Source organism: Eptesicus fuscus, chromosome 21, assembly GCF_027574615.1.
Source record: "Eptesicus fuscus isolate TK198812 chromosome 21, DD_ASM_mEF_20220401, whole genome shotgun sequence".
Lineage (NCBI taxonomy): Eukaryota > Metazoa > Chordata > Mammalia > Chiroptera > Vespertilionidae > Eptesicus > Eptesicus fuscus.
The window spans coordinates 7,612,472-7,636,718 of record NC_072493.1 but is presented as its reverse complement, the minus strand read 5'-3'; the positions used below and the strand labels follow the sequence as shown (position 1 = coordinate 7,636,718).

The 24,247-nt window shown below is 51.2% G+C and overlaps 1 protein-coding gene across 2 annotated transcripts; it reads right to left on the bottom strand.

The window, feature by feature from the left end:
• Positions 1-1,153: 1,153 nt before the first annotated feature.
• Positions 1,154-23,226, bottom strand: DPY19L3 (dpy-19 like C-mannosyltransferase 3). Of its 2 annotated transcripts, none has more exons than XM_054710857.1 (19): positions 23,092-23,226; positions 21,958-22,110; positions 21,403-21,539; positions 15,010-15,100; positions 13,048-13,169; positions 12,162-12,307; positions 10,795-10,918; positions 10,007-10,141; positions 8,678-8,809; positions 8,120-8,221; positions 7,121-7,194; positions 6,776-6,934; positions 5,961-6,101; positions 5,559-5,670; positions 4,925-4,981; positions 4,133-4,215; positions 3,591-3,723; positions 3,250-3,408; positions 1,154-2,291 (listed from the first exon to the last, which is right to left on the bottom strand). In XM_054710857.1, the coding sequence occupies exons 2-19, from the start codon at positions 22,058-22,060 to the stop codon at positions 2,091-2,093; spliced, it is 2,211 nt and encodes a 736-aa protein (XP_054566832.1). In that variant the 5' UTR covers positions 22,061-22,110; positions 23,092-23,226; the 3' UTR covers positions 1,154-2,090. The 2 variants fall into 2 exon arrangements, with proteins under 2 accessions (XP_054566832.1, XP_027999198.2); XM_028143397.2 differs by having other exon boundaries at positions 5,961-6,074.
• Positions 23,227-24,247: the final 1,021 nt, after the last annotated feature.

Sequence of the window (24,247 nt, the reverse complement as noted above, 5' to 3'; positions counted from 1 at the left end):
CACACACACACACACACACACGGAGAGGACAGGCCTGGAACCTGCGCACGTGCTCCTGAGACTCCGAATCTGAGAAAGGCTGCAGCTACCACGAAGGGACATCTGCAATGAATGGGATTGTGTCTGAGCAAGAGGATTTAAAATGGAACCTGCAGCCAGGTGGCTCTGCAGTTCAGCGTTGACCTAGGAACCAGGAGGTCACAGTCCGATTCTGTCAGGGCACATGCCCAGGTTGCAGGCTCGATCCCGTGTGGGAAATGCAGGAGGCAGCCGATCCATGATTCTCTCTCATTTCTGATATCTCTTTCTCCCATCCTTTCTCTGAAATCAATCAAAACATATTAAAAAAAAAAGAACCTGCAGCCCATCAGGCTGTGCCCTGCGTGTGCTCGCGCCCTCAGCTCTCACCAAGTGTTATCACGCATCATCCCGACTGCAGAGGCTCCCCTCCGGGGGCACAGGAAAGGTGTGATTCAGGCGTGCCAGTCGCATGATCTAAGAAGCCCAGCTACCGTCCATTTTTATCTCAACAGGTTTTGATAAGAGCTGAGCAGCCTGGCGCGTGACATTCCTCTAGAACAGGTTTCCTCAAACTACAGCCCGAGGGCCACATGCGGGTGTTTTTGCCGTTTTGGTTTTTTTACTTCAAAATAAGATATGTGCAGTGTGCATAGGAATTTGTTCATAGTTTTTTTAAACTATAGTCCGGCCCTCCAACGGTCTGAGGGACAGTGAACTGGCCCGCTGTTTTAAAGGTTTGAGGACCCCTGCTCTAGCTGCTTAGAAGGCGTGGACGAGTATAGAATCACGGGACGTGTCACACACACGGCGATGCCTGTGGAGACGGACTTCACTCTAACCGCAAGGGGACGTGGGAATCACTCCCAACGGCAGGAACCGGGAGAACGTTAATTTCAGTGGCCATCTTGGTTTAATTAAGCGTACAAAATGCTTTTACCAACAGCTTTACATGCCCCGTTATTAGAAATTAATTATGAAAGCGATGACCGAAACCTTTCGAGCAGATGCAGAGCCCTCGCTGTTCAGGGGCGAGCGGGACTTAGAGGCACTTGGGTACTTGGAGGGAGGAGGTGATCCGCCCCCAGGCCCCTCACAGTGACGCCGGAGACCAGTCAGACTTGGTAGGAAAACGCCCTCTGCCAAAAATACTGTATTAGTGACTCAGTTAAGATACAATATTTAAAAAATATTCAGACTGTGCAAGGTTCTAGGCTGTAAAAAATACAAAGGCTAAAAACAAAACGTTTATAAAATTTTGCAAACCCAGTAAATTTAAACAAGTAAGAAATAAGGAAAAGTTATCTTTCTTGCAGGATAGGTTAGTGGTTTTAAAATGATAACACTGGACAGGGACACACACACGGCCACACACACATGCCTGCCCCTTTAAAGACTTATAATGTGGTGGGGGGACAAGGACAAATATGTGATACCTTAATCAATAAAGAAATTAAAAAAAAAAAAGACTTATAATGTGGAACCTGAAATGTTTCTGTGTCCGGCACTAACACACGCACATATATGCGCCCACGCACACACATGCACCCACAGTACATGACACGTGTTATACATTACATTCCAGACTGAGCACAGCAAAAAGTTCTGGTTACAAGGACCTAACATGATTGTTTTGGAAATATTAAAAGCATGGTAATTTGAAAATATTATAAAACTTTTAGGTGAAACAGGACAATAAAGAGCCTTTAAAAAGCCACCGATGGGCCTTCACTAGTGAGACAGTGTTACGTGATTGAGTTGCGCACCCTCGATGCGTTTCAGTCACCGCGGCCGGAAGTCACCGGAAAGCTCAGAGGGTTTCAAACCCTGGACGGGCCACGGATTTCCCACAGGACACGTGGCTGTTCGGGCCACCGATGGACACGTGCTGTTTCCCGGCCACGGAGTCCTACGTCCCTCCTGGGAAGTGGAGACCATTTATGCTGGAGAACATCCCAGAGAAGGACAACGGCGGGGACAGCGGTGTAAACATCGCGAAGCTACACTGCGGAGCGCAGAGCCTGCTGCGATCACAGCGCCAAGCTCCAGCGGCCATCACCACGAAACGCCAGCTATCGCGTTTGCCCTGACGGAGACGGAGCGGGAGGCCCGGCCACTTCCTTCTGGAGCCTGTAGACGTGGAAGGTCTTGTTCTGAAACACGCGGGTGAAGAGCGCTGAGTAGGCCGGCAGGCCCCTCCTTATCTCCTCGCAGAAGCGGGGGTGGCCTGCAGGCTGCAGACCTGCCTCGTTCTCTCCCGGGCCATCCATCATCTGAAGCCAAAACAAAACCAAGAATAATTTGGTAAAAAAACCAAACTTGTAAGAAACCACACGGTAGGGACAGGAGCTAGGTTTCTTCAGTGAACGTAAGGGACGTGGTCCCTATGGCAGCGGCTGCTTGAGGTCCCACGGCATCCCAACCCCGGGGTTGGGGGCAGAGCCAAGGCTGAGAAGGCGCGGGGTGTGGGGCACAGGGCACCCTTAGCGGTAAAGCTGAGCTCCATCTTGTGCTGAGGGGACCACACTGTTGCTCTCACAAACGCGGCCAGGAGGACTCGCTAGGACCCAGCAAACCTCAGCTCATTCAGTGGCTGCGTGAAAACGCTACACAGAGCAGAACTCACGCCAGGCCCATGCCTCCCTGCATTCGAGGAGGAGAGGAGGTACTCTGCTTGGGCAAAAAGCCGAGTTTCACATCCTTTTCCCCGGTTCCCTGAGGCCTTTAAGGGTGTGGGAGCGGGCGGTGTGGCGGTGAATCGAGTCACACACTGGGTGGTGGGGGGACAGGGAGGGCTCTGGGCCAACCACAGCTGGTGGCCACAGTCCGGATCCTGTGCTGGGCACCTGAACTTCTCTAGAGACTAGCTCTTAGGTCTCTGAGTCTTGAACTTTGTGCAGTGGAATCTTTCCCAGAGTGCACCTGGGCCCTGTGGACAGGGCCCGGGAGAGCAGGGAGACAGTACGGCTGCCACAGCCACAGCCACAGCCAAGCGGGGCTAGCCCACTGATGCTCGAGCAGAGGCTTCAGAAAGGCTGAGGTTTGGTTTTGGTTTTAACAGCAAAACCTTCCACATGACCTGTGGGCAGAGGCTCCTGACCAGCCAGCTGTAGGCCGGTGCCCGTGGGCGGGCGCCTGGAGACCATGCCGGCCCAGGGCCTGGGCCATCCACACTAATGCCGGGCGCTGGCCCCTCTCAGGGCCCCAGAGCCAACCCACGCCCGCGCTCACGTGTCCGTTGGCCACGTCCAGCAGGTCTCGCAGGCGGCAGCCGCGCCGGTGCCTGCGCTCGAAGCAGATGCTGTCCTCCAGGATCACGAAGTCGGTGCCCAGGGCGCGCAGCAGCGCGTGCACCTCCTCGGGGGGCCTCCGCGCATACACCTGGTACACCTGCGGGGCGAAGAACCCAGGATCGGGGCCTGGCCAGGCCCTCACCTCCCACGGGGCGGGACCTGAGCCCTGGACACGCCCCCGCCTCATCCCGGGGCCCTTCCCAGGTCCCAGGTCCCACACAGGCCAGGCGGCTCCCGGAGCATTTCCGCCCCGTCCCCAGCCCAGCGCAGGGCCCTCACCGCCCGGGTGCGCGCCCGCAGGCCGCTGTCCTCATAGTGCGGGTGGTTGGTGAGCGTCCTGCCCGTGCACAGCTTGACCCCGGCCAGCAGCTGCATGCTGCCCGCGAACACGGCCGTCCGCGGGGTGTTGGAGCTGAAAGGCGAGCGTCTCAGCCCCAGCGCGGGTTTCCCACCGGTTAGGTGACGGATGGGGGTCCGCCTGCATCGTTAACCCCCACGCTCTGCAGAGGAGCAGAGCGGGCATCCTCGGGGTTTGACCCGGGCTGGGACCTGCGCTGAGAGCAGCCGAGACCCATCCCCGGGGCTGCGCGTTTACCGCCACTGATGCCAGGGCCACAGCCCAGCGCCCCAGTGCACCCCGAGCTGCCTGCCAGCAGGCGCCCTGCACCGCAGGGGACCTGCCCATCACTCACTTTCCAGCAAAGGCTCTCACCCACTTAATGCCAGGAGCTTCTAAGGGAGGAGACAGTGGCGGGACCCCCATGAGAGGCGGGCAGGACCCAGGCGCAGGCGACCCCTGAGTGACGGGAAGGGCCTCTTACTTAATCCAGTGCATCAGCTCCACGGTGTCGGGGTCATAGAACTCCCTCAACTCTGACAGCTCGTCCATCACTCCTGGCCAGAACTGCAACGGAAAGCAAACAACAGTCTCCCTCACCCCAGCGGTCCCTGCGGCGGGGACAGGGTGTGCTGGGGCTGCAGGGCAGGAGCCGACGGGGAAGTGCTCGCTGCCTCCCCCTGCTGGGCTGGGCCACCCGCCAGGCGACAGTGTCCGCCTCTAACTATCGGAGGTGACAAAGCCTCAGGGTCCTCAACACGACCAACGCCCCTGTCTCTCAACGGAAGGCCTCGGACCTTAAGTCAGACTGTGCCATTTCGTCAGCGAGTCCACTGCGAACAGGGATCATTTTCCCCAAACCTGCGTGGCGGGAACCGTGCCTGGGCTGCCCTGAACTGCGTGTGCCCGGCCGTCCTCACGGGACGGGAGCCTCTCACACACGTGGTGAGGGCCACCGCACTCCGTAGAGAGCAGGTCATGGGGGAACAATGCTCCTACTTCATTCACCTCAAAACAGGTCTGGAAACATCTCTATGCGCAGGATTCGCATAATCTGAATAGTAAGTCAAAACCAAAACTAATCAGAATGACTAAACTGTGGTCGTGTTTACTTGACTGTTTGGAAACAGATCAGTCCTCCTACCTAAGCCAGCTCCCCAAGGCTGGGAGGGGGTCCTAACCCCGCCGGCCACTCTGCCGGTAGCCCACCAAGTCACCGCGTCACAGCGGCCATTCTGCGCCAGGTTAGCGACAGGAAGGAGGCACCGCGTCCTACCTTACAGCCCAGGCAGAGCAGCATCAGCATGGGGACCGCGTGCCGCACCACACACACCTGCGGAGACAGTATTCAGGTGACAAGTGTTTGGAACACGTTTGGCTCAGTTTTGCTTTGTAAACATATGACTTTTTTTTTAAATAACAGAAATACAATTTAAGGGAGCATTTAATGGAGTGTCCAACATGCACAGCCACCGAGCTAAGGTCAGGGCTGGGATCGCTGCCCACGCTGCCCGCTAGTGAGGCCAGAGGGCAGGACACTCAGAAGTGCCCCTGGAGGCTGGTCGCCACTGCCCACCGGCCACCACCGCCAGGGAACACGTTACAGTCACACCAGTGACAGCTCTGGACAGTAGATTATTGGTGATTTTTAAGTTTTCTTTTTGTGCTTTTCAGGCCTTCTAAATTCTGTAGAATGAGTATATCTAATTGATGGCTGGGAAAAAAAGAAGTGATTACAAAATAAAATTAAAAAAAATCCTCATGAAGTCATAATGTATCAGTTCTCTACTTTTAGCTTCACATTTCAGTATCTGTTTTACCAGGCTGATGTCTGGCAACTCCTCCATAAAACAGCTGGTAGGAGGAGACACTAGAAGCCGTGACATGGAGGGGCAGAGGCGGGCACTGACCCTTGCTGGGGTGTGAAGGCGGGCGACCTTCAGAAGTGACCCCCACACTCCAGGGCTGCACAGGCCAGAAGCTGCAAACACGCACACGTGCGGCGTCCACAGGTACTTCATTCTGCGGGGACAGTGGGCAGAGATCAGCCCAGACAGCCGTGCGGTCAGATCCTACCCGACGGCGCAGAAACGCCGGCCAGGGGAGCGATGACCTCCGGCCCGAGAGCCGACGCAGGATCTGGGAAAACCGGCTGTGACTGCCGTTTTGTCCTCGGAGGAGACGGCAGATGAGGACGTTTTGTGGGAACCAGGGCCATTAAGGAAGACGGTGACAGCCTCCCATGATACTGCTAACGGAGGCCAGGTGAGAGCGGCTGGATAAAAGGATAACCAGCGATGAGACGAGAATACCTCATTGTGCTCAACGCCAAGGCTCCGAACACGACGGTGTGTGTTAAGTTGTAGGCGATGTCGGGCCGCAGGCTGACCGCGCACCTTCCCGTGGGACCCTGGGCGGGGGAGTCGCTGGACAAAACAGCAGACACGTGAGAGCTGGATACAGGATTGTAACTTAGTCAAATCTCTTGTAGAGACAATACACGTACCCTCTCATGTATCCAGAAATGTATTATTTCCCCAAGATAAAACGAATTGCTATTGGTCATTTTAATTTGTTTATGAGGCTAAAGGTGTCATAAGAAGCAGAAAAACTAAAATGTAACGAATTTAATTTTAAGTAAAAAAAGTACTTCAATCCTTAAATTGTAAGAGAATAGCAAACAAAAAAAAATCCTTTTGAAATGCGGAAACTAAGATCTTGAAAGCTGTTTTACGAGTTACCAGTATTTTTAAAGTTTTTACAAATAAGAAGTAAAGACGTGCCATGAACTTGGGCTTCAGTTCCCGCTGAACCGAGGACAGTGCCCCTGGTGCATGTCCAGCCGATGACTCTACCAGCCGCGCCCACTAGAGTGACGCGGCCACGGTTAGCCACGCGCCTCACGTGTCTACACCGTCCGCCCTGTTTCCTGTTCACGGCACCCGCTTCTCAGGTGGTTTCCGCGAGTCAGGACCCCAGCCTTGCACACGCCTTTCTCAGTCATCTTTCCGTCAATCAAGTCCCCCACCCGCCTTGGGGCCGTGAGGCCGAACAGTGCCGCCTGTTCTGTCTGCTTCCCTCGACACCGAGCCTCACGGCCCAGCGCTGGAGTTTGAAGCCCGCGCACCTGAGGTGACGGAGGGCGACAGCCAGCGCCGTGGTCGCCGTGACGCCCAGGACGAGCACGTAGGCGTGGAGCAGCAGGGTGTCCGAGAGCCGCCCGAAGGTGTCCCAGGGCAGCAGGCCGAACGCCTCCTCACAGAGGTACAGGTTCGCGTCGAAGTCTCTGGGGACAAACGGAAACCAGGATTAAACCCAGGGTCAGGAAACGTCCATCTTTCCCTCAAAATGAGCCTGAAACGAACATTTGAAGGCACAATGATAACTTTAAAAGTCCTTGCTGATTTAATATGAAAAGTGAACACACATTTAATTGTTTAAAGAAAAAAAAAGATTTTAAATGTAGCCATACCTTGTTGCTCCAAATCCAAACTTTGCCTTCAGAAATTTAAAGATGTGCTCATCTGACTTCAGGTTCAGCGTTTTCTGTGGGGAGGGAGAGGCCGGAAACTGTCGGGGCCCTGCGTGCGGCTTCCGGGGCCTTCCAGGCTCAGGCTCGGGGCCTCACAGAACCAGCGGTGGCCAGCACGCGCCACCACGTCCTCAGGGTCCAGGACTCCTAAGCAGGGACCCTGAGGCTGTCCCTTCCTTTTTTATAGCAGAATCGCTGTGTCAGACGGGATCTCATGCGTAAGTTTAATATGTAAAGTAGATAAAAGATGGGCTTCTTCGGCTTTAGAAGCCCACTGAGTATGATCTTTTATTTTATTTTTTTGGAAATATATTTCTTTATTGATTTCAGAGAGGCAAGGAGAGGGAGAGAGATAGAAACATTAATGATGAGAGAGAATCATTGGTCAGCTGCCTCCTGCATGCTGCCTACCTGGGCATGTGCCCTTGGCCGAAATCAAACCTGGAACCCTTCAGTCTGCAGGCCAATGCTCTATCCACTGAGCCAAAGTGGCTAGGGCTGAGTATGATCTTTTAGATCAGAAAACCAATAACCCGATAATCTGCAGCCTCCAAGGGCCACAAGAAGAATTTTTTAAATTGAGAGAAATACTTGTTTAAGGCTTTTACAGTTGAGTTTCTAAAAAGTTTAATAACTCAAAAGGTGAGTTCAAGGTAGAACATGTTAGAGTGAATAGAAAGCGAGGACTAAAATCAATAAAATAATCCCGTTACTGAAACAAGTTAAAACTAAGCCTGTTCAGATCTTGGAACATAGAAACCCACACCTGAAACCTATATGCTCATGTTGACCAATGTCACCCCAATCAATTTAATAAATAAATATAAAAAAATACACCCCCCCCCCCCGCCAAGCTGAGCCTGTTTAAAGTAAAACTGATAACTCTTTAGAAATGCTAAATTAAACATGCCATTTTATTAACCTATTTTATTAACCTACCTTAATAATGTTGTTGAGAAAAAGCGTCAAACATAAAACCACAAGTAAATGTAACAATAGTTTCCCAAGCCTATTAAGGAAGTTTCCAGTTTTCAGATTTTTCTAGAAATTAAAAGAGTTGAGTTTTAATTCTTAAATTTTAATATAACTTCATATACACGTAAGGTTACATAAGGATTTAAAACATTGGGTCATGCAACACATAGGGGGAATATGTGGAAAACGTAACCTACTGGTTTTCTTATAATCTCAGATAACTTTGCAGATGACCAAATATAACAGCATCTAGAGTTCAAGTACGTGTGACATTTACTTATAATTAAGGTTGAAGCAGGAATGAGAACGAATGCTTTTGAGTCAACGAACAGCCTGTTCTAACCATCTCTGTGACGGCTTGTCCGTGGCAGCTCTCACCAATGCTAACCATGAATTTCCAAAAACCCAATGATGCCCTTCCCACTTTTTAGTGGGAATTTGGTCTTAAGTTTTCCTTTGAATGCTGCATGGAAGGTCCCACGAACCAAAAAAATTTACAGAAAAAAAAAAGAGAATTCCTACCTGAAGTTTTCTTGCAATTAATACTGAGAGGTTAAAACTGATAAGCAGCGATCCAAGAATCATGGAATTGAAGAACTGCAGGGCGCAGACCAGGAGCAGAGCTGTGACCTGTATGGAGTACAGCCACGTCGCCTGCCGGAGGGAGAGTCGAGGTGAGGCAGGTGATCAAGAGACCAGCGCCCCATCTCAGGTTACAGACACGCAGAGAACACCCACTGGAGTACAAGCTAAAAAGAAACTAAATCACACACACTTCTGTTTACTTTAACCACAAAACATTTGGAGTTCTGTAACGTTAAAGAGGCAACAAACTGGATACTATGAAGCAGAGGAAGCAAACGATGCTTTAACTGTATCCTGGACACAGGCAGACGCAATCTGTAGCCTTCAGCTTTCTTCCAAATTCTTTTAAGTTACTGTTGACAGCCGGCCATCAGTATTTTATCACATTCCATTCCGTCCCAACTCCCCACCCATATCGCCCATTGTTCCCTTTCATCTGCGCGCACGCGCCCACTTCCTCAGGGACTGGGACTGCAGGGACCCGCCCGTGGTAGACAGGGCCGCGCACCTGCCTCCGGGCCGCGGGGGGGGGGGGGGGGGCGGGCACAGGTGCCAGCTGAGGTGACTGGCGCAGGGAAATGCGCATGAACAGCTCTGACCAGGGACACTCTGGACAGAATAAACACTACAAGCAAGACTCCACCCACGTGGAGCCACGCAAAAATGCCTCAAAGAAAAAATTAAGAGCTGGTACTTTTCCTCTTCTCTTTGAATTAGACCATCCCAGGTTCACTGGTTTATGAAAATTCTTATTCAGCAGCAAGTCACATTTCCCCCGTTTTGTGTTCCAACCTCAAAGGAAACAGATCCTCGCCAGCATTTAAAAGTCAGGCCCTCACACACATGAGGAACAAACAGGTTTGAAATTCCTTATTTCAGAGGGAAGTCTGTGTGGCCGGTAACAGGGCTCACGCCCCAGGCTGGTTAAATGTCCCTGTGAGGATTTTATACGGGACCACAGGAAAGTTGCTACATACCCACTGCTTTCCTTGGGGGGCGGGGGGAGGGAGTCGGTACACAGCCACACATTTTGAGAGCTGTCTTATAAACTGAAATTTGAATCTTCTCTATAAAGGACAACTGATCTAGATATTTGTGCACCAAATAAATCCGCCATTTAATGTACAATAAGCAGAATAAGAGTTAAGATGGTCACACGAGGTTAACCGCCAGCTCAAACAGCGTTATTTCCTCCACGTTACACACGTGCGCATCTGCGACAGGCACAGCGCGACCACCGCCTCCCCGTCCCCGCCGCGCGCTCACCTTGGCGGCCGGCAGCATGTCCAGGGAGTCCAGGGCGAACAGCCCCAGCGCCTGCACCAGCATCGTAAACTGATTAAACTGCCAGGTCAGACTGAAGACAAACGTCGACATGAAGATGGTGAGCAGGGTCAGCCGCTGTGGAAAGAAAACCTCAGTCACTCACATGTCGTGAGGAAGAAAGAGCCTCGCAGACGGGTTTCGAGAGCAGGACCTCTGTGAGCAAACAGAGAACAGAGACGGTGGCTCTGAACACCGAGCGCTGGAGGCAACCACGTGCTGCGCGGACCCCACACCGGCACAGAGGTGACCACACACCAAGTTGCATCGCAAGAGCAGAGGCTTAAGGGTTCCCACTGTTTTGCAGAAATTGTCTGTGGATTTGCTGCAACTACTTAAGGCCGGGTTATGTAGAACACATTTTAAAAAATACATTTTTATTGATTTCAGAGAGGAAGGGAGAGGGAGAGAAACATCAATGATGAGAGTGAATCATGGATTGGCTGCCTCCTGCATGCCCCCCACTGGAGATGGAGCCTGCAACCGGGCATGTTCCCCGACGAGGAATTGAACCGTGACCTCCTGGTTCATGAGTTGATGTTCAACCACTGAGCCACACGGAACAACAACAAAACCAAACCATTTTCTTTGCAAAGGAGAAGGCTTCGTTTAACTCAAAAACTGGTCATGAACCAAGGACTCCGCACAGGCTCTGGGGCACCCGCACGTCACCACTTCTGAGCTTGGATGACACTGGAGGTTAGAAACGCAGGAAGGATTATGGGACTTACCTCCGCCACAGGCCGCAGGTTTGGCCTTAGGAAATACGTGATGGCCGCGACCTGGACCGCAAAGAAGGGCAGTGCCCAGTTCTCCCGCAGCGGGATGGTGAACTCCACCCGGGTGGTGTCTGTCCTGCACACACAGAGAGCACAGTCCTCACCTGTGCGTGGCCACCCGTCCGTGGCCACCTCCACTGTCCTACACTGGCGGCTATTTCACATGAAGGACACCAGACTCTGGTTTCTGGTTCTCAGTAATCTGTCTCCCTCCTCCATCCCCGCAACGTAAACTCGGCAGGGAGGATGTCCAGGTGCCCGTCCACACGTATGCAGCCAGCCAGGGGTGATCTGGGCGGACATATGCGTGTTCCTGTGACTGCCTCACTGCCTCCCACTTCACCCGTGCACGCTCCCCTGTGCTTGTCACGCTTTACACGTCCTGAACTGTCACCGCTGACCATTTTTACAGACCCCTGGCTTCCCTAGAAGGTGACCCCTAGAGGGCAGGTAGAGGCCAGGTTTCATCTTTGTCCACTGGTTCCAAGAACTCTCTCTACGCACTGTAGGCTTTCAATAAATATCTTCGATTTACTCTGAAAACAAACACGTTTGACTTCCATTCACTCTTGGCAGGAATAACAGGTTAGATCCAAATGCTAAGAGGCAGCCTGGCACAGTGGTTGCACCCCTGTTAGAACTCTGACCAAGACTTCGCAGCGTGTGTACTGATACAGATATGCACATGCCTTGACATATACTTATTCTCACAGACTCACCAACACTGTACGTTAGCCCTTGAGCTTCAATGTCCGCATCCCTAGGATGGGGTAATAACAGTCTCTCCTCTGTAAGGCTCGCCAGAGAATACACGGAAAGCATTTTGCAAAGTGCTCGGCCTACAGGAACCCCTCAGTGAGGTTATAGGAGAAAGGAGTTTGTTTGGGATTCTGACATAAGATCTACGTCAGACCCGGTGCCCGAGTTTGTAAGTTTCCTCCCCAGTATTGGTGTTGCGATTGCAGGTCAGGCAGTTTTTCTCTCTTGAATGTGTTTTTTAAAAAAGCGATTTCATTCTGCTCCGTATTTGGAATAGAAAGTTAGATGACGTAGCGTTCCTCACATGCGCAGGGCCTGCCGCTCCGCGAGCCGTGAGCTGCGTGCCGTGTTGAGGGTGCTGGTGAGGAATCACACGTCTCTGAGGTGGGGTGTGCGGCTGGAGACACTGGCCGCACAGCCCCCGGAACGCAGGCCGAGCGCTGGGCAGATGCTCCCTCACAGACAGACGTGCAGAGCAGCTTCCTCTGAGCTGGGAAGCAAGTGACTCCCCCTTTGCCTACTTTGTGTAAAGGGAGAAGGCGACAGCGACTCCGACTCACCTGTTGGTGACGTACCAGAAGGCCGCCAAGAGCCCCGACAGCCAGGTGCCGCTCAGGAGCCAGCTGGTGGTGTACAGGGCCGCGACGTAGACCGCCTGGAGCCCGAACAAGGTGTAGATGTAGAAGTAGACGGGCTCGAGGTACTTCTGCAAAAGGGAGCGACGCACATCACTGTTAGGGAAGCCCGGACCCTTCTCCTTCACTTAAACAACACGACAGAGGAAATCCATCAGGAGGTGGTGCTGATTCCACTCCACAGCCCACAGCCCTCCAGAGAAGGGGCTTTATCTTCAGGCGAGTGCACGCCCGGTTTGGCCCGGGTTTACCTGTTCACGTGAAAAGAGATCATTGTGGCCCTAACCGGTTTGGCTCGGTGGATAGAGCGTCGGCCTGTGGACTCAAGGGTCCCAGGTTCGATTCCAGTCAAGGGCATGTACTTTGGTTGCGGGCACATCCCCAGAGGAGAGTGTGCAGGAGGCAGCTGGTCGATGTTTCTCTCTCATCGATGTTTCTAACTCCCTATCCCTCTCCCTTCTTCTCTGTGAAAAATCAATAAAATATATTAAAAAGAAAAGAGGTCATTGTGATTTGGGAACTTTCCAATGTCTTTTATTTCAAAGATAAGTGAGAAGTGTGTCCACCTGAAAACGTTCATCACTTCCAGACTGTACACACATGGTAAGCCAGGAAGCATCACATGTACCACAGAGCTTATAAGACACGAATAAAAAGCAAATGCCAAGTATTTATGACGGTGACTAGGATACTGCTGTTGTTCCACCAAGCCGGCTGAAGATCAGAATAACATACGTCAAACTCCAACCTGAAATGGCAGATTCTGACGTTCACCTGCTCTTAACAACTCAACGCTACCAACACAACGTACCTGCACGGGCAGAGCTCGGTACAAAACACTGAGGAAGACCTCCTGGTAAATGTTCATTCGTTGAAGGAGGTTAATGGTTCGCATAGATTCTGTTTTGTTATCATACATTAAGCCACGGAAACCTAAGGTTGATAGTGGAAAAATCAGGAAAAAGAATTACAATTAAAATAATTCATTTATTCAAAACTACTCACAGCTTCTGTAGAAAGAGCCAGAGAATGTGCCCGCTGTGGAGCGGACGACACCCTCCGGGAGGCATCCTGACCGAACCAGAACCTGGCCCCAGCCGGCGCCAGACCCACCGCCACCTGATGGGCCACTCAGACCACAGAAACACGGAATGGCAGGCGCCAGGGGCTCCGCAAAACCCAGAAAGTGGGACACTCTATCCGATAGATCAATCAGCGTTTTCCACAAAAATTACAAGGAAAAATGGGAAGAAACCTACAGATTAGAAGAAACAGGTAGAGACGTAGCAAACGATTGCCATGCGTGGGCTTTATCTGGCTCCCAGGGACTATTAAACTCTGGGAGACACGGAGCTGCAACAGAACCACCTGAGCAAAGGACGGGTGAGCCGGGCCCAGCGAAACTTAAAAAGGTGGTACAGTCACCTTCACAGCAGCTTCTCACCGCACTGCGGGACTTCTGACATGTTAGGCTCGATGATTCTTTGTTGTGGGGACTGATGGTTGGTGTTTCTGTTTAAAGACACCGTCTTTTTCTTTTCTTTGGCAGGCAGGAGCTGGTGTCTGGCCCAAGGCCATGTGTCCCCCACCCCCAAACTTCACCCTCTTTCCAGTCCCAGCCCGTGGCCTGAGCCCGGGTCATCAGACAGGAGGCAGGGTCACCCACTGGAGGCAGGACATGCCACTGCCACCCCCCCCCCCAATTCCTCGTGTGTCCTGCAGGGGCGGGAAGGACAAACCCTTGTGTCCAGGGCTGACTTTCAACAGATCACAGCGAGGGAGCTGCTCTGCTCCCCACGAAACCCCACCCAGAAGCAGGTGGACACCCACTTCAATGCCCACTGCTGAGCCCTGGCCAACAGCGCCCTGACTCACGCTCACCTTAGCCTGCCTTTCCTGTACCGACTGTACCTCGAGGCCACCGAGCAGCTGATGAGAAAAAGGGTGTTATATAACAGAGTTCCGGCTCACAGATCCGGGAGGGAGGGCAGAGTTAGAATGTCACTCTGCAACGCTACTGAAATACAGGTATAGGCAATGCATCTTCAAACAGCTGCTAACACCATTGCGTTTGGGCTGATAGGTAATTAACCTTATTATGGGTAAAACTGCCTTTCTACACAGGAACTAATTTTTATGGCACAAAAAGAAAGATAAGCAAAATCACATGCCTCTCATTGTGACAGAGAAGCACAAAACATCACCTAAGAGGAATTCTTGCCAAAAACATATCTGAACCCAAGAGTCCAGGACAGGGCAGCTGTGCCACGTGGCGGGGGAAGCACATCAGCGCATGAGTGGGGGGGCCTTCCGGTCTCCATTCGCTGGAGCAAAGGTGAAGAGTAGGGGCTGTGAACACGTAGAAACAGTGAAAATGGGGGATATGGCACTGCAAAAATAAAGGAATGAATGAGTGGGGACGGCTGTAATTTCGCTTGGATACCAAAATCCCTCCATTCAGACAACAGCCCTTTCACCTGCCAAGACCTCTTCCCAAAGGATCGTGAGAAAAGTCAGCTGCAAGACCGAGAAATCACAAACATGAATTATGGGACGGGGTGGCTCGGAGAGGCAGGGAGAGGAGGGATACATAGAGTATTATACAACTTCTAGAGCAGAACATTTTCATGTTATTTAACAAGTGAAAATGACAAAGGGTCAAAGAAAAACAACACACATTCTATGGAGCATGTCATGTGCTTTTGTGCAGACGTGTTTTCTGGCTGACACAGCGAGAAGAATGCGGGCCTGCAGGGCGTTCGCGGAGCCTTACCGTGCACGAGGCTGGGCGCCTGCAGCATCTGCTTGTAGTAGGAGTAGTACAGCCCGCACTCCGTCCGGAAGGAGATCTCCCGCTCCACCTCCTGAAACGAAGGCAGATTTTCATTTGGGTTCACACAACCCCGTTTGGTTAAGTCTCTGTTGTCACCATGGAGAGAGGACACAGAACTACAACGCAGAAGGGAAACCAACTCTGGAGATACAGTTTTAGGAAATCTCGGAAAATAGAAACAACGGACGGCTGGTAACGGCTGAGGCTGGGTGTATATTTTAGGGGTCTATTATACAATTCTCTCTACTTTTAAGGGTGTGTAAAATTTTCTGTAAAAGCATTTTTAAAAACAGAGACAACTAGTTCCATTTAGTTGATGTTTCAGAGGCAACGTTTTTCTTGTATTTCACACAAATTAAAACAAACAAACAAACAGATCCCCCCCACCATTCTTATGTAATATCAGTGAGAAACAAAACCGAAAACAGCATAAAAAAATCCCCCACATGAAGAGAACTGTAATTGCATTAGACACTTGCCTAAAAGCTGAGGATATTACATGAGGTGAATAGTTTTCCTTTTATTGTAAGAGTGTAAGGAAGTCGTAGTGAAATGTGACAGACCTTTTACATGTGAATTTTACTTTGACAAATGGAAAGTGTTCATGTAGGAAAATGGATACAAGACATTTAAAGGGCTTTGACATACACAGTCCATTTTTAGAAGAACGAAGATTTAAAGCAATAGCTATTAGTCAATTTGGTTGTAAGATGCTTTTATAAAATTTAAGACATGAACATAAAATACGCAGGAAACTGGTATTGAGGATAGGAAGACTCCTGGAATAACCCCACTACTACTCGTCGATCCCGTATTTCATGTATGTATGTGTGAAGCACTCTGAGCGAACAAATGGTTATAATCTGTGTCATTACAGACTCCTTTACACCAGCGTTCGAAACCAGGCCCTGAGATCTGCGTCTCCTGTTACAGTTAAGTCCACATCCCACAACCCCGGCTCCACCGGGGAGACGGCAAACACCACACACCCGACTTCCTCGGCGAGAACCCTCTTCTACCTCCTCTGTAGTTCCCTTACCGCCAACTATTTTTCAAATACTAATAAATATTTCATTAAAGGAACCACTCATGCTATTTATCATCATACCTGGCAATTATTTACTTCTTCTACCTTTTAAGTATTTCTTTAAATATCTTTCTTATTCTTAAAAAAAAAAAAGGTATTATAAATCAATTCATGAGTAGTGCATTGAAGAAATATTCAATTATGTAAGAGTATAAACATCTAATTATTGATCTTGAAAAACAAACTATTATGTTCTATCATTGTTAAATCTTTTAAAAAATGGGAGGAGGGGTAGGATAGCAAATTGGATATAATGAGATTCCTTTCATGGAAAAAAAAATTATTCTGGAAAAATAAAATATTAAAAAGGCCTAGCCCGGTCGGTATGGCTCAGTGGTTGAGCGTTGACCCAGGAACCAGGAGGTCACTGGTTCAATTCCCAGTCAGGGTGCATGCCCAGGTTGTGGGCTCGATTCCCAGTGTGGGGCGTGCAGGAGGCAGCCAACAGATGTTATTTCTCTCTCATTGATGTTTCTATCCCTCTATCCTATCCTTCCTCTCTCTCTAAAAATCAACAAAAACATATTATAAAAAAAAAAAAAAAAAGGAAGGCCCAGTCAGGCTCTGAAATTTAATCTCATCAGCACATTTGCTGCGCGGGAAGGACGATACAAAATGACGTGGCTCCCGAGCTTTCCTGCTGCTCTGCGGTGTGCCTTCCACAGCAGGGCAGGCAGCCTCTCTGACCTCGGCGAACGGCGGCCCTGTTGCTTTTGATGACAATAAAGTAAACTGGTAGCGCTCCCCTCTACAATGTTCAGACTCCTACTTGGTCAAGGACCCACAGAGGCTGGGCATTGACGTTAACTGAGTCAACATTAGCTTCTTCCATGCAAAACTGCCACATTCAGTTTAACGACACCCCCTTTCTTCTCTCCGGCTGCCTTAAAGCATTCAAAGAACAGCCGCTTTCCATGAAACATGCTGACGTCACACCAACACCCCAAATCAGCCTGCAGAGCCCCATCAGTCACTCTCTTGTGGGGGCTTCTTCCCCAACACGGTTTCTGAGAGGAAATGACTTTTGTGATTATTTTTAAAAATGTATTTTTATTGATTTCAGAGAGGAAGGGAAAGGAGAGAGAGAGATAGAAACATCAATGATGAGAGAGACGCACTGATCCTCTTGCTCGCCCCACACAGTGGATCTAGTTCACAACCGGGGCCTGTGCCCTGGCCAGGAATCGAACCGTGACCTTCTGGTTCGTAGGCCCATGCTCAACCACGGAGCCACGCCGGCCGAGAGAAAAGACTGATTTCATCGAGACGGGGAAAGAAAGGCACTGCTCGAAGTACTCACAGGAGAAAGCTTTTCTGTCCTCCCCGCTCCTTAATACACCCGGAATGTGTAGGGAACAGAGGGTCGTAATTAGGAAAAATGCATTCAAACATGATGAATTGGTGATCTTGGCACCAGCTGTATGGAACCAAATGCTATACTTTATCAGACAGACATTTGCAAGTTTTACATCTGCTTCCTGCTAAGACAACATCTGCTTCCCCCATTCAAACACTTTCCCAGTGTTACAGCAATTTATACTTTGCCGGGTGGGTGGGTGGTGCCAAGGACGACGCACAGCAATAGCGCTACCTCTAAAGAATGCAGAACGAGCAAATACCTCCTATTTTACTTGCGTGGGTTCCACAGGGGAAGCGGTGCTGAGATATTGCAAGCGTCTTCTCTAAAGATAACGACAGAAATAAGTGGAAAGACAAAGGAATTGTCCTTTTAAGGAACTGTACAGCTCAAAACGTTTTGTAGTCGTGAATATAGTAATTTAACAGAAGCACTAAAAGGAAAGCATCATGAAAAACACTCACGACTGCTCAGAACGAGCGATCTGCCTCCTGGGCAACACGGAGGGTAACAAGTCCTTTCAGACAAATGACACCAAATGTGCAAAGGAAATATCTCATTCGGTTCTTAAAATCTCACGTAAATCACTTTTGCTTATAAAAATTGTCCCCCAAATGACTAGGCTGCAGGTCGTGGGGAAGCCACGGGAAGATTAACCTTATAACTGTAATCTGTTTCCGAATTAGGTCAACAAATCATCTCACCGGCAAACAGTAGCTCACAGGAAGACAGCTGTTCCCCGTCCGGCGCTGGGAAGCGAGCCCTCAGCAAACATATTCCCGGCACAGACCCGGTTACTGTCTGGCAAGTCCATGCCCATCTGTCAGAATGCACACCTATTGCCCTCGGGGTGACAGGAGCTGTGGCCCGAGAGTTGCCAAGCTTTGAGGCGCTTGGACGCCTGTCGAAGGGACTGCACTCCCACTGGGCTGACCCCGAGGTGACCAGTCCTGGTCTCACTGTGGCTGCCACGCTGTGGACTAACCCTACCAATTCTCAAGACTCCTTGCTTTGTAAGTGTTCAGTGTGAAGATATTCACATTCTGTGATATCAAATAAATACGTAACAGTGGGAAATGCTGGCATGAGGAAAAAAGACTAAAAGAATCGAGTGTCTCAAGTGCTTTCAGCCAAGAAGGAACTGCTTTTCCTCATCACTGAACTTCCACTTGCTGGGGAAACAAAAAGGTGTAAGAATGTAGCCCTTGTTGTCAAGGGGTTTCTTTTCCAAGGAGAAGGAAGAACACACTTTAAAGAAAAGAAAATGACTTCAAGGAAAGACTGGCATTAGTCTGAGGCCGTGGTCGGCAAACTGCGGCTCGCGAGCCACATGCGGCTCTTTGGCCCTTTGAGTGTGGCTCTTCCACAAAATACCACGGCCTGGGCGAGTCTATTTTGAAGAAGTGGCGTTAGAAGAAGTTTAAGTTTAAAAAATGTGGCTCTCAAAAGAAATTTCAATCGTTGTACTGTTGATATTTGGCTCTGTTGACTAATGAGTTTGCCGACCACTGGTCTGAGGGAATGAGGGCCTTTTGTCTGAAGTGCCAAACCAGCCCCCCGACTGGATGCTGACGGGCCTCTCCTTCCTTCCATCCTTCCTTCCTTCCTTCCTTCCTTCCTTCCTTCCCTTCCTCCCTCCCTCCTTCTCCCCTCCCCTCCCCCTTTCCCTCCTTCCTTCCACAAACACCTGCTGACCGACTGGTGACCTGACAGTTTAAAGCTAAGTATGGGACTCTTCTGCACCCTCCTTACTCTTCATTAACCAGCACCTGATTTCGGCTGTGTGCCCACACAGGGGTATTTAAGTCTTTATTCAAAACTAGAGGCCCAGTGCATGATTGAATCATGCATGTGTAGGGTCCCCTACACGCTTTCGATCACGGGGGAGCTGGGTGCCTGAGTGGACAGGCACCCAGCTCCCACGCTTTTGCTTTTGATCGCTGGTGCACCAGGCCTTTCAGAAGCCTCCAGCGCGGCGGAGGCTTCTGAAAGGCCTGGTGACTGAGTGGACAGGCACTCAGCTCCCACGCTTTTGCTTTCGATTGTGGGGGAGATGGGTGCCTGTCCGCTGGTGCACCAGGCCTGAGCGGACAGGCACCCAGCTCCCCCGCTTTTGATGGTCCGCTGTGGGACGTGAGCTCGCTGCCCCAAAGGCCCCTTCTGTGCCGCAGCACAGCCATGGCGCAGATGCTGAGCTCGAGCCGCTGCTGGCGATGCGAGCTCAGCGTCCCGCCGGCCCAATCAGCCACCCCAGCCACCCCGAGTCCTGCCCCCCTGCACCTCCTGGCCAATCGCGGGCATAGCGAAGGTACGGTCAATTTGCATATTTGTCTATTATTAGATAGGATACTGGGCTAATCAGTAAACATTAAACTGCTTAATTCCAGGGAACCTGTTTATAAACATTCCATTTTAAAGAGACATAGGTGAGTGAAATTCTTCTTGACAAGAAAAACTAGCTATTGTCACTAAATTGTAAGGATCATAATAATTTGTATAAAGGTATAATGATACATGCTGTGCCACAAGCCTACCAGAAATCAGTCAGATAATTAACTTGGCATTACAACAAGGGAACCAAAGCTCAAGATATTTTGGTAAATGCCCTATGAGGACTATCTTTAGGTATGTTGTTTCTTTTGAATATTCTCACAGATGAGAAATTCTTGGCCCTCGAAGGTTGAATTTTACCTTTGTAAGCAGCCAGTCATGAGACACCATGGTGGTCATGACCTTTAGGTTAAAAAAGAAAAAGGTATATTTGGTTCAAAAACACTGTCAATATGTAACTTTCCTTGCGTAATATACTAGTTCTGAAAACAATGCCAAATTAAAAAAACACTAGAGCTGGCTGGTGTGGCTCGGTGATTGAACATTGACCTATGAACCAGGAGGTCACGGTTTGATTCCTGGTCAGGGCACAAGCCCGGGTTGTGGGCTCGATCCCCAGTAGGGGGTGTGCAGGAGGCAGCTGATCAGTGATTCTCATCATGGATGTTTCTATCTCTCCTCCCTTCCTTTCTGAAATCAATAAAAATACATATATTAAAAAAACAACAACACTAGAAATGCTTACAAAGGGAGAGGAAAGAGGGACAATAGGAAACTGGTGTGTAAAACACCACAGACCTTCCTGAGAGTGGGATGAGAATTACGGCTCCTTTCCCGGGAGTCATGGCCGGCCCCCGGCCACGCGCATATCCAGTTAGACGTGGACACACTGCGACCACTGGGTGGGGACTCTATGGCTCAGAGCACTGTCTTTCGACTTTCTTTCTTTTTTAATACTACCCAACAGAAGAAAAAATTTTATACTGGAACCTCATTTGTACATACACACATACAATTAAGAGTTTCATAGCGAATCCCGCACCCCAGCACATGCAGGAAAGCGTTCCTCATGACCCACGGCACCAAGTTCACGATCCAGTTTGAAAAGCGTGCCCTACTCGGCTTGGCTCAGTGGATAGAGTGTCGGCCTGCGGACTGAAGGGTCCCAGGTTCGATCCCAGTCAAGGGCACATGCCTCGGTTACAGGTTCCTCCCTTGCCTGGGGCCCTGGTCGGGGCTCATGCAGGTGGCAACCAATCCATGTGTTTCTCTCACATCGATGTTTCACTCTCTTTCCCTTTCTCTTCCTTCTACTCTCTCTAAAATTCAATGTTAAAATATCCTCAGGTGACGATTAACAAAAAGAAAAGCGCTGGTCAGAGTAACTGCTGCTTCACTGGAATAAGTTAGGAAACGCACTGGATTGTAAACATTCTGATCTTATTTTACCAAAAAACACAAAGTTTTTTTACTCCATCGCCAAACTGTTTAAGGGACTGGATTCTTTGTGGGACCCACTGACGGAGACTCTCATGCCAGGCTCACAGACACCCCATACCTTTATGTTGGAAAACCATAAGTCATTTTCATGTAAGGTGGCCAGGTAGACAGACGTCAGGAGTCCAGCACAGAGGGCGACGGCTCCACCGACTGTAAATGACAGAATCTTCCATAATCTTCTACTGGTACAGCCTTCTGGAAAAAACAAACCGATAAAGAACTAAGTCGGTAAAGAATTGCACAGACTGCCCTGGCCGGTTTGGCTCAGTGGATAGAGCGTCAGCCTGCGGACTGAAGGGTTCCGGGTTCAATTCCGGTCAAGGGCAGATGCCTGGGTTGCAAGCTCAATCCCCAGTGGGGGGCATGCAGGAGGCAGCCGATCAGTGATTCTCATCATTGATGTTTCTCTCTCTCTCTCTGAAATCAATAAAAATATGTAAAAAAAAAAAAAAAAAGAATTGCACAGTCCTGTCTCAGACCCTTAGGTATGCTAACTTACTCATCAAACTGAAATGTTGGGGTGCCAGGACAAGCGAGGTCGCAGGGAGTTATCTTGTGGGAGTGACAGAGGCGCAGAGAGCAAGCGACCCCGAAGGCCGTGTGCATCACCCACCGGAGGGCAGTTTGGGTTCCAGCGCCACGTCCTCCTGCTGGGCTGCCCCGTCCCCAGACACGTCTGTGGCTCTGACTCCTTTTCTCTGCCTGATGGACATCATGGTGTCAAAGGCGCCCACGCATGGCTCTTCCCAGGCTCCTGCAGACGCACCTGCGGGGAGCGGAGTGAATGGCGCCGCAGCCAGCACCGTCCGCCCCGGCTTAGGTGACCTTCCTGGGCGCTTTCCCGTCCCCGCTTCACATCTCCACCTCCAGCAGAGCTCCCGAACCCCACACGGAACCCCACACGGAACCAGCAGGAGGCCGCTGAGACCCCAGCAGCCCTGCCCTGGTGGCTTCCCCGGCCACCGTCCCAGCGCCAGGCCACCTCATGCGCCCTGCACTGAACCCCACAGCTGCCTGCCCCCAGGGGCCCAGCAGCGAGCCTGGCGGGGAGAACCGAAGGGCAGGCGGGTGTCCCGTGTGGATTTCAATGCCCGCCTCCCTACCACCCCGTGGGGCCTCGGGAAGTGGACGCTCCACTGGTGACCTGCCCAGTGTGAGCGGTGCCGCGTGGAGCTTCGGGTGGGTTAGGAGTCCCTGAAGGAAACCACCTGCTCCATAGAAAAGAACCCACCACCGTGACACCATCCGCCCACTCACTCCTCCCTTCCTTCGCTCCCTCATCCATCGTGCGTTTGTTCACACATTCACTCATTCCTTTGTCCACTCACTCACTCCTTAGCTCCTTCCTTCGTCCATCCATTCATTCAGTCCACTCGCTCCTTCATTCGTTCGTTCACACATTCATTCACTCGCTCATTCCTCCATCCATTCATTCATTCACGTGCTCGTGCGTCAATTCGCTCAACATTCATTCATTCGCTCGTTCGTTCACACAGAACCAGGCGACCCCAGCGCACGCGGGACGAGCTCGGAGGTCCCCTGGTGCAGGCGCGGAGACTGTCGGAGCCCCACGCGGCCACCCTCCGGGCGCCACGACAGCGGGACACACGCTACGCCCCGCGGTGCCGGCGCCGTGACGGCCGTGGGCCGCGACGCCAGCTCCTGTCCCCGGAGGCCCGTACGCTCGCGGCAGGGACGGAGCGGCGTCGGTCACTGCGGACCAGCCCGGCCAGCCTGGAGCACAGACCTGCGCTCAGCCGTCCTTGCGCCGCTCCGGGCGGGCAGGGCTGGCGGGCGGGGCGCCGAGGGCCGGGGTCCGGCGATGCCCCAGAGCCGAGGAGCGGCGCGCACCGCCTAGGAAATGGGCCTCAGGCGACAGCGGCCCGGGAAGGCGCGCGCCTGGGAGGCCAGGCAGTCCCGGGCCGCTGCGGCCGCGCTCATAGGTTCGCGGAGCCGTCCGTCAGCGTGGCCCCTCCCCTCCCCGTGTTGCGCCGGCCGGAAAGAAGCGGTGAATTTCCGGTCGGTCGTCACCCTAGCGGCGCCGCCAGAAAGAGAGCAGCACACTTCCGGTCATCACCCTGGCGGGACCACATTTCAGTTGTGCAGACAGCACTGAGCCGGTGGGGCAGGGACCTGGCGCGGTGGTCGTGAGGAACACAAAACGATACTGTTCACAGCATTATTTGTATTATTATTTTTAATCCTCACCCGAGGGTATTTTTCCATGGATTTTGAGAGAGAGTGGGAGAGGGAAAGACAGAATGGTTGCCTCCTGCAGGTGCCCCGAGCAGGGCCCGGGCTGGACAGGAGCCTGCAACCCCGGTCCGTGCCTTTGACCGGAATCGAACTGAGACCCTTGGGTTCAAAGGCTGATGCTCTCTCCACCGAGCCGAACCGGCCAGGGCGCATTACTTAGTCTTTAATTGTGCGGTTATTTTAAACAAGTTGTTTGGTTTTCCATAGCAGCGATGACGACGCAGTGAACTATGAGTTATGGATGAGGCCTCTAGACCAGGAGCACTTTATAAAAATACCTAAATATTTTAGTCCTGAAGTGGGACTGAAGGGTCCTGGGTTCTATTCTGGTCAAGGGCACATGCCTGGGTTGCAGGCTTGATCCCTAGTAAGCGGTGTGCAGGAGGCAGCTGATCAATGATTCATGTTTCTAGCTCTCCCTCTCCCTTCCTCTTGGAAATCAATAAAAACATTAAAAAAAAAAAGCTTTCCTCTCTGGGAGCTTTAAAGCACAGAGCATACTTTTCCTACGGGACTAATGTGGGCCTTGTGGGCTGTACCATCTGTCACAAGTTCTCCATGCTGCTGCCCTCACTTGAGAATAGCCACAGGCAACATGTAAGCCAGGGGCGTGGCTGCGTTCCAATGAAATGTTACCTACAAAAGTG